Genomic DNA, 12,383 nt, shown 5'->3' with positions numbered 1-12,383 from the left:
TAAATTTAATTTTTTATGTAAAACTGTAATTATAGATAACCTTCTTTTTGCGTTGCCTATTCCCACGGCTTCTATGAATTCTTGCTATCTACGGCAAGATAGACTAAAGATTGCTAGTAATTGCGAAACTATTTCATTAAATGAATCACTGAACTGAAAACCCTTTATTCGAGAAAGGTGTATCGGTCACTTCCATACACGAAGAAGTCGGAAATAGCGCGTCGAAAACCAAGAAACCCAGTGGGCACAAAGATCTAAAGAAAGGTTGTTTAGAACTTGGCGCGAGGGTGTTAAAGATTGCATGGCATTGCGCGAGCATCGCAAAGCGTCTGAGCCACGAGATCAAAGAAAAGAGACCGCGTTCGGACCTGTTCAGTCAAAGTGGTGGTTCGATACCTCGGATCGCGGAGTTTTAACTTATTACTTGACCAACAATTACCTTCCAGTGACTTTTGATGAACGCAATATAGAGAACGTAGTGTATGCTCTGTCGAAAAGTTTCGTTTCGTTGTCGAATTTCGCTAGGAGAAAAATTCGTACGGTAGAAATAGGCCTGGAAAACGTACCAAGGCCCAGTTTTATAAATTTTTCAAGTAGATCTTCCGGGCCTTCATCCACCATGACAGATCGAGATTTCCACAAATTAGGCAATGCCCGACCCCCTTTGATTCCGAAATCATCTCCAATTATTGCGGACTACACAATTTCGGACAAAGTACTCGGTTTAGGAATTAATGGCAAGGTTGTGGAATGTTTCGATAAGAAAACCGGCAGTAAATACGCCTTAAAGGTAAGGATTATACGTTTAAAAATATCAAGGTCATTTTAAGCACACCAATTTGGGACACTATTTATAACCTTTTTTTGGGGAACACAAAAGATGGAATCAAAGGTAAACAAAGTTTAAAACCCTTATTATCTACTTAATAGGTTTTGACAGATTGCCAAAAAGCCAGACGAGAAGTAGAGTTACACTGGCGCGCGAGTAATTGCAAACATATCGTAAATTTGATTGATGTGTATGAAAATACTTATGCTGGGAAAAGATGTCTCTTGGTTGTTATGGAATGGTAATTATTAAACTATCTTTGGTTTTCAGTATCAAGCTTAAGGTCTAATGGGTTATTCTTAGTATGGAAGGTGGGGAATTGTTCCAACGTATTCAAGAACGAGCCGAAGGTGCCTTTACGGAACGAGAAGCTGCAGAAGTTATTAGAAATATCTGCAAGGCTGTTGCCCATTTACATCGCATGAGCATCGCCCATCGTGACCTGAAACCTGAAAATTTATTGTTCTCCAAAGCCGATATGACTGGTGTTTTAAAATTGACCGATTTTGGTTTTGCTAAGGAAACAAACTCACTAAACACCTTAAAAACCCCATGTTATACGCCTTACTACGTTGGTAAGTTTATCTCGTATGAATCACGCATTTTTATATATCTTTTTATATGAAATTATTGTTTTTTGTAGCACCCGAGGTTTTAGGGCCTGAAAAATATGACAAATCATGCGATATGTGGTCGTTAGGAGTTATCATGTACATTTTGTATGTATTTAGAATTTATTATCCAGAAATGTCACTTTCATTTAACTTATTTTCTCATCTTGGGCAGACTATGCGGTTTTCCTCCATTTTATAGTAATCATGGGTTAGCTATCTCTCCTGGAATGAAAAAACGGATTCGTGCAGGCCAATATGATTTTCCTAACCCAGAATGGAAGAATGTGTCTCAAGATGGTATGATTCCCCATTAAATCAAAGCTTTGGTTAAAGTTTTCTTGGTTCTAATTTTAAAATTGAACTGTAGCTAAGGACCTAATTAGGGGCCTTTTGAGGACAGATCCCGAAAAGAGATTATCAATTGAGGATGTATTGAGTCACACGTGGATAGCTGTAAGTAATCAAAGTTTACCAAGGTATAATTTTTCCTTGCAAAGGCTTAACTTGTTTTGGACTATTTTGGCAAAAATCTCATCATTTTTATCTGCTATAATATTTTATAAATAGTGATTGGTAATTGTTTTACTAGAAACTATTAAATTCTGTTTTAAAATGCGTGACCTAAATTGCTTTGTTAAAGACTAAGCTTTAAATTTTATTTCTAAATCAGTCTGGCTCAAATATAAAAAGTTATTTTCTTAAATGCCGTGACTTAAAGCTTTTCTTTGAAGTCTGTGGCTTAAAACGTCTTTCTTAAACTGCTATGGCTTAAAAAAAATCTCTCCTAAACGGTTATCTTAAAAAAAGTTTCAAAAGTAATTCTGTTTGGTTTTTATTATTTCTACTTCCAACGCTAGCAAAAGCTTAAAGCCTTAGCTGGAATAAAATAAGTAAACGATGGTTTGCATTTTACCTTATAGAAATACACTGAGGTGCCACAAACTCCACTCCATTCAGTACGGGTATTAAAAGAAGAAGAAGCCACATGGCCTGAAGTACAAGAAGAAATGACGCGTTCCCTAGCTACTATGAGAGTAGACTATGATGCCGTTCATTTAAAAGCCTTGGACACTTCTACAAACCCCTTACTAATCAAACGTAGACAAAATTCAAAAACCAAGTAAAACCTAGTTAACCGAATCCTTCGACAAACTTTTAAAAAAAATCAAAGCTTGATTTTATATCCTAAAAAAAGATAACCACGAAGTCTGTTAAAAACTGTGGTTAATGCCTGTTTCTTTAAAGAAAAAACACATGTGTAAAATGGGGTTTTTTGAAGTCTTCCTTTAAACTAACGAATTTAAAAGATTTAATAATATTGCCTTGCAATCCGGGCCAAAGTTTATCATGAATATATTATCAACTTTAACGTTTCAACCTGCCAATATATTAGCCGGAATGTAGTTCAGCAATAATGACACGTTAAATATAAAAACGCATATCTTTTTTAATTTTTCCTACAACGAATGAAAGTTAAATCTGCGATAATTCAACTATGAAATACTAATTTGATTTTATCTTGTTTGGTCTTCCAATAATTGTTTTTAACAATGCTATTTTTAAATAATTCTGGGATGTTTTAATTTTTCTAATGGTTTATACATTCCTGTGCATTAAATTTTTTTTTAAATATTTCAACTTCTTTCCCCCTGATTTTAAATGTTTCTGAATTTTGGTTCTAAAATATTAATATTAGAGTCTTTAGGCCATTTTAAGCCTGTGTTAGATTTATAGCTGACTACGCTTCTAAATTTACAAAGATTCAGTTTTTAAATTTGAAAAGAAGGCTTAATCATGACATTTAAAAAAAATATGGATGCGCAAGCGAGGCTTAATTTTTATTGATAATTGATAATATAACCTAACAATGCCAGACTTTAAGGAATATTTCTCTAAGATTTAAGCCTTTTGAGACTATTCAATGACAATTGGGATTGCCTAACGATAAATTAGCACACTTAGGAGTTTCAGCAATAGGCATATTGCAAATAAGTATCTTGAAAGATTTCAAATTTTAAAATAAATTTCTAAAGATGTAACTTATACATTGCACTAGGAAAAAATGTTATTTAATTTATTTGGTGCTACAAAGTTTAAATGTTATGAAAAGTAGACTACGAATAATATAGAAATATTTTCACTAGGGCCTACTGATATATAAGAAAAGCCAAATTTTAGCTGGCTTTAAAGCTATTTATTTTTCTCAAACATGATGAGTAGCATTAGATTGGGTGCTAGATTTAGTTCAACAATGCGAGGGCTGTGTTTTTTGCGAGTAATTTTCTATTCCGCCTTTGGTTTTTTAGCCCTTTCGCCTGCCCTCTCTTACAAAATCGGGCTTAAAACAATAGGCAGGAAATTCCTCGAATCTATATTTTTTTGGTGCCTTGCTATTTGTTGTAAATAATTAAATTTGTTACACCTCTGTGAAGATGGGTGATTCATGTATTCTACACTATACCAATAATAAAAAAGTTATATTCAATTATAAAGCGATTTTTGGTCTATCTCTCTACTGATAACATGGGCTTTCTTTGGCTACTCGGAAATTAATCTAATGACTCGACTGAATTAGTATTATTCTTTACTTTGCAGATAAGTGGAGCTTATCTGATAGACTTGTACTTTGCATGATAAGAAACAAAATGTAATCCGAAGGACGCTACCTAAAATCAGTAGCTAGAAAGGGGGATTTATTTCACTCTTATCATCTAATTATGGTACATATTTACAATTCGTTTAACTTTTATAATAACGTATGATAAATGTAAAAAAGTTCATCTTGGTTTATAATTTTATCTATAGAATAATTATTAGACTTTTTTTTTTCATAAAGCATAGTCTAACTTAATTCCATGATGCTGTTCTGACCAAGACACCATGTACGAATCCCATTCATATTGTGGAATTCTTTTTATTTCTAAAAAAATCTAACATTGGGATATAAGGATTTTTTTTTCTACCTAAGAACCACATTTAAAATATCTGATGCAAATGATTTTGAATTTATCCAAAATATGCTACATATTCTGCCAGATTATAGAATTGGTTAGGAACTAAATCAACTGGAAAAAAGATCGTTTCGAAATTGCACAAAGGCATGTGTTTTCATAAAATAGTGGCTCTTTTGTGTTAATGATTTTTGCACTTCACTACATTTAGCTATAATAGACAAAAAAAAACAGACGGGGATTTACAAGAAACTCTTATCAGAACCCGTATGAGAGTTGGGTATGCTAAAAGACTGAGGTTAAACTTGGGCTTCTGATGAGAAAAACATTTTCATTTTACAGAAATAATACCTATATACCAGTGAATATGATTTACGGATCTCGAATAATTTATTAATACCACAGAATATATTTACACAATTAATCCTTTCACACTTTCACAGTTTATAATATTTATCTATGTACAAAATCTTCAAAGTTAACCAAAAAATTAAGCAAGGAATGATCAAATTTGAATGAAAATGGCATAACCTCATGGAAAGTGACTGAGTGAGGTCAGCCAACGTAATATTTAAATAATTCAGTAATTTTAATTTATTAATTACAATAATGTGATTTCCACGAGATTAAATATTGCTCCTGAGGAAACAAATTGCTCGAATAATAAGTTGTTTACCATAAATGGTCTTTTTTTTAACTTTAAACCTAAGATTATTTAACATTGATTAATCCGCAAGAGGAACTGAAATGCTTTTACCCTTAGGATCGTCAAATCTATCCATAGTTTTCACTTCGAAAAGCATAAATATGCCAATTGAAAGAATGACAGTGAAAAGTAAGACTGTTAGAGTACCCATCCAAATTGGAATGGTGAAAAACGTAAAGCAGTCAAAACTTTCACTGAATGTAGAAGTGCTTTTCGGATGCCATTCAGCCTGAAATCATAATACTTATTATAAGTTATTTGTATATGGTTTTGACAAAGTACAACCAAATACAAAATTAAAGACATATCATTCAATGTAAAAAATGTTTTAATGCTATGACACATTACTTACTATAGCTGCTTCCCCCACCAAAACCCTCCAGGCAACTAGGTGTAAGCCTACTCAGGCTATTCATTACAGGTGTGCAAGTTCTTGAAACTGCTATTTTTAGGGTGCCAAGGACTAAAAAATACCAGTGGCGTAAATAATGACACCGGTTTCAAGGGGCCCCATAATGTAGGGGTCTTTACTCGTCCCATTATTTACGCCACTGATTATAGAGGGCCCCCCAAAAGGGTTTCAGGGAGGGGGGAGACCTGAGCTATCCCACTGGAAAATACTGGCGCTGAATTTTTAGGTATGACGGTTTCCTAGATGGAGCTTAACTGATTTTCTGTAGTTTTCAATTAAATTAATTGTTTAAAATAATTTTTTATTTTTGTTGAAGTTATTATTCAGTAATATTAGTTTCAAAATTAGACTGATTTTCTTTAACGGCTTAGGGATAAATTTAGGACTCAATCATTTTTCAGGAATCAGGGGTGTCTTTTTCAGGACTTAAGACTCAAAACCCCAAAAAACAGGACTTGCACACCCTTACTACTGATTTTTGACAATTAGATGACAAAAGGATACAGTAATGCAAAAACACAAAAATAAAAATATTAAAATACTTCCCAACCTGAAAACGCTCGATAACAAAATTGACATAGAGATCTCGCTTTTCCGATTCATTCTTGTACGAACCCTTTAACTCTGCAACATTGCAGCTAAAGGAAAAACCTTTCGAAGCTCCAAAAACATAAGGTGGTTTCAATGCAACAGTCAAATTATTCAAGAAAGGTGCATTAGGAAAATTGGCATTAAATATTATGTCTTTCGCCCCCCAAAATGAACTTGGGCTATCACTAGAGAAATTCAACCTGAAATTTGTAAAGTAAAACTTCATAAATGATTCCAAAATAATTCTTATTGGGTGCTTGCTCGTAGCATCGTAGGCATACGTCATAACTAAGCCCTGCCTTGAAACAACCGCCATAACATTAATTTGACGTCACAGATCACGTGATAAAACGGTACACGATCCGGCAAAATAATCACGAGACCATCATGGGCGTCTAAATGTCATGGCTGACCTACACGAGTTACTGTGGCAACAAACACCAGCCACACCCACGAGCAAGCTACGAATACTTATGTAAATTTAACTTACTTTAATTGTATGTTGTTCACAATTGGCTCCTCAGATGGGTAGAGGAATGTAACACTGGATAAGAAAGAAAAAAATATTTTATACATTAACAAATAGGGAAAGTAATTATTATAGCTCTTACATTGCTGATTTGTTATTTAAAACATCAAGTGAAACTGTATCTGGAGGCCAAGTGAAATTGGCAGTATAACTGATGTTTTGATAATTCGATTTAAGTTCAATAGTAACACCAGTTCCATACATAATCAATTCCGTTGAGTTCAAAAAATTTCCATCTTTAACAAAATCACCAAGATTCACCGACATTTCCTCAGTTTCTTGAAGTTGGCGAGCAATGCGATAATGTAGCTCCATCTCAGCTTTTGAATCCTATAAATCATTTTTTCTAAATTAGTCAAGATAAAACAATATGACAATTAGTCGAAAGGTGCCAAAAAAACTATAGCCTTCTATATAAATAGACCCGAAATGTTAGATATTTTTTTAATTTCAGGTCTGCAGAGAAAATACCTTTTAATTTTAACCAGTTTAAGGTAAAACTTACAAACTTTACTTACTCCCACGAGAAAAACAAGAGCACCAATTTAATTGGTGCTAAACATTTCCATAAATTCAAAATAATCTTAACTAGAGATAAAATTCAAAATAATCTTAACTAGAGATAAAAATATTTAAACTCACATATGAAGGGCTCAATCCAGTATACATGGAAACAAAGTCTTTTTTATTTGATTTTAGCTCCTTCATTACATTATCAATAATTTCATCTGTAGGATAGACACATGTAAATTTAGTGATATCAAAACACAAAAAAATAACATTCGCTAGAGTAGATTACCATTTTTTCGCAATGCAGCTTTCTTGTCATTTGATATTAAGGTAGAGGGTAAATGATAAATGAGAACTTCAGGTTTGAGAGAATTTGATTCAAATTTATCCTCGGATCGTACTTCACGGACATTCATGTGACTTTTCATGCTTCGTAAGCCCTCTACTGGATTGCTTACACTAGGTAAAATTAGCGAAGGGCTTTGCTTAAGATTGTTCTCTAGGTGGGGGAATGCTTTTTCATTTGCTGTTAGAGATCGGTGAGTACTTAAATCCTCAGGGCTAAGCTGTTAATATAGTCCTACTATAATTTCTATCTTTTGAAGGCACAAAAAAAATGCAGTCTACCTTGTCTTGAACAAACGCAACGATGCTCTTGTGGTCCTTTGCTAACTGATCTAAATACTTAACTCGAAATTCCTTGTGCGATAATGATTCAAAGGCAGAAACCGATGGATAGTTAGAAGAGCTGAAATTCAATAAAAAAAATTTAATACTAATCATAATTAAAATTAAAAGCTAAAGCAGGCCACCCCCCATAGAATTTAGAAACCGGTATTTATCGCAGAGGCTTAACGTTAAATAATATAAATTAGCTAACAATAAGTCAAATTTTTCATAAATAAAACTTCCCGTTACCTTTTTAACCCCATAATATACACCGGAACATTTTCGGCTAAAGCTAAATCTAATAAATTTAACAAGACGCAAACGAAAATAGCCGTTCTCAAAAAATCAGGTCTTGACGCCATCTTGAAAGTCACGTGAAAATAAATATTAAGTTATGAGAATTCGAGTTACATTAATTGATTTGGGAATATATAACTAGAGATACAATTACCACTTCAGAAATCTGGGTTTCGCGAGACAAAGTCTTCACTGACTGTAAACTTTATCATTCGGGGGTGGCGCCTTCTATCTTTTTCAAAAACTATGTTTTTGAAAATATCGTCTGCTTATATACTTTTTTTGCACGTGTTCACGTGGTAATTGGTATTTAGATACTTAAATTAATGGGAAGAAACTGAAAATAACGTTTAATATTCTGATTATAATAAAAGTAAATATTGTATTATTCTAACATAACTCCAAACATAACTTTTGGTCTTTGAACAATATCAATTTAGTATTTTCCTAATGCATTCCCTTTTCACCTTCTCATTAATATTCTTCGCTATTTTACTGAGTTTTAAGTCGGTGTAAAAGTTAATTACTTTAGGAACGGGGAAATTTAAATGATATAGTTCAAAACCACCTCTTGGTCAAACATGTGATCATTCAAATCTGGGATAAGTGTTTCATCATGGTCAAATATGATCATGGTTAAGGCACCTTCGAACCAGTAACTCAATTTTGAAGGTAAGGCGTTTATTTGATGCCCCTTGTTTATCCAGTTTAATGCTTCTTATGAATGTTTCCTTTATGTGAAGAATTTTAACAACACTCTCAGATGGATAAAATGCCCCATCATGATTCCGTAGGATTATTTCGTTGTTAAGCAATAATCATGTTGGCGATATTTATCCTTTCTTCCTGCACCAGCTCAAGCAACATTACCAATGACCAAAGTATATCCTTAAATATAAGCTTAATTTAGAAATTTTCCATTTAATTTAATTTTAATTTTTTCCTAGGTTTTGTAATTTGGTTTATATTTTAATTGTATTTTGGATTCCTTTGCCCCGTGCTGTACTCTAGGAAGATGAAAACTACGTACCCGCTTTCATCCTCCTAGCTTTACTATTTTTTCAATATCAAGCAGGGGACACCATTCGGGATCCAACCGCGATTGTTGAAACACTCAATGCCTTTTTCCGGTCGGTTTTTGTCGACGAAATTCATGAGGAAGCGGTTCTTCTGGGTGACTTTTTCTCAATCCTTCCTGCCCGTGATGAATTAACCACCCAGGACTTTGGCCTAACATATGCCGCTGTCCGTAAGTATCTCAGACATCTGAAAATAGACAAATCACCGGGCCCAGACAACCTTCATCCACGCCTTTTGCGAGAGGGCTCGTCTACACTTGCCACCCCCCTCCTCGCCATATTCAAGCTCTCCCTGGAGTCCGGTCGCCTGCCTACGATTTGGAAACAAGCCAACGTTGCGGCGATCAGGAAATCACCCGCCTCCAGTGCGTACGACAACTTCCGGGGTATTAGTCTTACATGCCTCCCTTGTAAAGAACTAGAAACTAATGTTCGGGACACACTGGTATATTTCCTCGATAAGCACTCGTTCTTCTCCAACGACCAACATGGGTTTCTCCTAAGATGGTCGTGTTTTACCAACCTACTTGCTACCCTGGTGGAGGTAACTGAAGGGCTTGACAATGGAGACTCGGTTGATCTCATCTATCTGGACTTACGGAAGGCCTTCGACACCGTCCCCACTCCTTGCTCATTCGTAAACTGGAAGCTCTGGAAATGCCGTGTAGGGAACGACTCATAAGTACGAAAATCACAACTCCGAATACAAAATTCCCATAAATTCCCATATCGCCGCATTCCCATTTCTCCGAATTCCCATAACTCCGAATTCCCATTACGTAGAACTCTCATATCTTCGAACCAAAACCCCGAATACAAAATTCCCATAACTTCGCATTCCCATAACTTCGAATTCCCATAACTTTGAATTCCCATAACTTCGAATTCCCATAACTTTGAATTCCCATAACTTCGAATTCCCATAACTTCGAATTCCCATAACTTCGAATTCCCATAACATCGAATTCCCATAACTTCGAATAGTAGTTTTTTGGGTACGGAAATGCTAATTATTATTCTCAACTCAATGGTGAAGTTTGTTTTCGTTGTAAAGCTCTCTTGTGGAAGTGAATAGGAGAAAGCGGATAAAATATGCTACCAAACAATTTTCTTATACTGTAATAAAACATCATATTTAATTACGACCAAAAATTAAAATAAAGGGAAAACTTCAGTCAAGATTATTTAATTTCAATAATCTTGCTTTAGCCACAAGCGGGCGTAGGAGGTTTAACTCTGCATAGTGTAACTAAATACATTTCGGAGAAATGGGACTTCGGTGATATGAGCTTTCGGAGTAAAAGCAAGAATATGTCAATTCGGTGAAAAGGGAATTCGGTGATATGGGAATTCGGAGAAAGGGGAATTCGGAGAAATGGGAATTCGGAGAAACGGGAATTCGGAGATGTGAGGTCACTAAATACATTTCGGAGAAATGGGACTTCGGAGATATGAACTTTCGGAGTAAAAGCAATTCGGAGAAAAGAGAATTCGGTGATATGGGAATTCGGAGAAAGGAGAATTCGGCGAAAGGAGAATTCGGCGTTGTGAGGTCGACCCGCCGTGTATGCTTCTTAATTGGTTTGACTTTTTGAGCGGTCGGGTTCAACGCGTGGTCCTTGGTGGTGCTAGCTCCTCCTGGACTAAGGTCACTAGCGGGGTGCCTCAGGGGTCTGTTCTCGGTCCTACCCTGTTCGTTATATTTATTAACGACCTGCCCTCGGTGGTTCGCGAATCTCTCCTAAAACTCTTTGCGGATGAAAACAAGGTCGGGCATAAGATCACCTCACTATCGGATGCAAGCGCTCTTCAGAGCGATATTGAGGCTCTTGACTGCTGGGTGGTTTCAAACGGTATGAGCTTTAATGCTGCCAAATCTATGGTGCTCCACTGTGGAGCGAAAAATCCAAAATTTCATTACCGGCTGAGAGGTAGAGCCCTGGCTGTTGTTCGTGACCTCGGAGTCATGCTCTCTGGCCATCTATTGGGGACGTCGCACAGTAAGGTGGCTTCTGCTCGTGGGATGAAGGCCCTATACATGCTACGACGCTCCTTCTCACACTTCACTCCTAAATTGTTTAGAATCCTGCATCGTACATACATACGTCCCCACCTCGACTACTGCTCCAGTATTTGGTCCCCTAATTTGGTGAAGGACATAGATAACCTCAAGTGTGTGCAGCGAAAGGCCACAAAACTTGTAGCTGGATTACGCGGTCTTTCCTAGCCCGATCGCCTCAAGCGCCTGAACCTTATGTCGCTCGCCGATAAACGTCTTCGGGTGGACATTGTAGAAACCTTCAAAACTATCTATGGTCATTATGCCGTGTCTGCAGCGCAATTTTTCGACCTCAAATGGACAGGGCGCAAAGCTCCCACCATTATTAAAAAAGGTGCCTCAGTACGGTTCGGCGTACTTTCTTTACCCAACGCGTTATTAACTCTTGGAACTGTCTTCCGTCGGACGTTAAAATTAAATCGTCGGTGTTTGCCTTTAAGGCTGGTTTAGATAAGTTTCGCGGATGGCGCTAATGTGTGTGTATATATTGTTTGGGTACTGGGTGTATTTAGTGGTTCCGAGATGTCCTTCATGGATCTTAGTGAGGACGTCGTGTCGTAGAGCGTTAGGTATAATGAGTCTGCATCCCATCATTAACAGTTCGTTAGTAATTGAGGTGTTGTGTCTATGTCGATAATATTCCATGCATTCTAGAGGTACATGATTTTTGGCGGGCCATACACTGCTGGCATATTAACGAATGAGGGTTATGGTTTTATTTTCCAGTTGTGACTGCAATATTTGCGTCATCCTAGGGTCAGTCGCTGGAAATATGGATGTGATGAGTTGAACATGCGCCAAGAGTTCTTCTTGAAGTTCGTTTGATTCAATGACATCTAACGGTTTCCTTGACAAAGCGTCAGCAACCAAAAGTTCCTTACCAGGTATATGTACCACGGTGTAAGAGTAGCACATTAAGCGAATTCTTAATCGTTGAAGCCTCGGCGTTAAATCCAGGGCCGTCTTTACATATTGTGAGGCCCTGGCACTTTTTATTTTAGGGGGCCCCTACGGTGGCGTACGAATTGGGAGCACCAAAGTGGCGACGAGATAGCAAGTATGGGATGTAGCCGAGTACTCTTCAAGGTAGGGCAGGGCGAGTAGAAATTTATCATTTATTTTTGGTATCATGTACGG

General features: G+C 36.3%; 2 protein-coding genes across 2 annotated transcripts; one reads left to right on the top strand and one right to left on the bottom strand.

Annotated features, from left to right (window-relative positions):
* Positions 1-5: 5 nt before the first annotated feature.
* MAPk-Ak2 (MAP kinase-activated protein kinase 2) lies at positions 6-3,933 on the top strand. Its single transcript, XM_090179481.1, has 7 exons — positions 6-790; positions 931-1,070; positions 1,133-1,404; positions 1,473-1,548; positions 1,616-1,740; positions 1,811-1,896; positions 2,364-3,933. Exons 1-7 carry the CDS (start codon positions 302-304, stop codon positions 2,565-2,567), a joined length of 1,392 nt encoding a protein of 463 aa, XP_090035607.1. The 5' UTR covers positions 6-301; the 3' UTR covers positions 2,568-3,933.
* Positions 3,934-4,765: 832 nt separating this feature from the next.
* LOC149962275 (V-type proton ATPase subunit S1-like) lies at positions 4,766-8,194 on the bottom strand. Its single transcript, XM_090179476.1, has 8 exons — positions 8,061-8,194; positions 7,770-7,890; positions 7,432-7,708; positions 7,275-7,360; positions 6,715-6,962; positions 6,594-6,647; positions 6,063-6,303; positions 4,766-5,329 (listed from the first exon to the last, which is right to left on the bottom strand). The coding sequence occupies exons 1-8, from the start codon at positions 8,171-8,173 to the stop codon at positions 5,120-5,122; spliced, it is 1,350 nt and encodes a 449-aa protein (XP_090035602.1). The 5' UTR covers positions 8,174-8,194; the 3' UTR covers positions 4,766-5,119.
* Between the last annotated feature and the right edge of the window lie 4,189 nt (positions 8,195-12,383).

This window comes from Leiobunum rupestre, chromosome 1, assembly GCF_980474605.1.
Source record: "Leiobunum rupestre chromosome 1, qqLeiRupe1.1.hap1, whole genome shotgun sequence".
In the NCBI taxonomy this organism is placed as follows: domain Eukaryota; kingdom Metazoa; phylum Arthropoda; class Arachnida; order Opiliones; family Sclerosomatidae; genus Leiobunum; species Leiobunum rupestre.
This window is presented reverse-complemented; position numbering and strand designations above follow the sequence as displayed.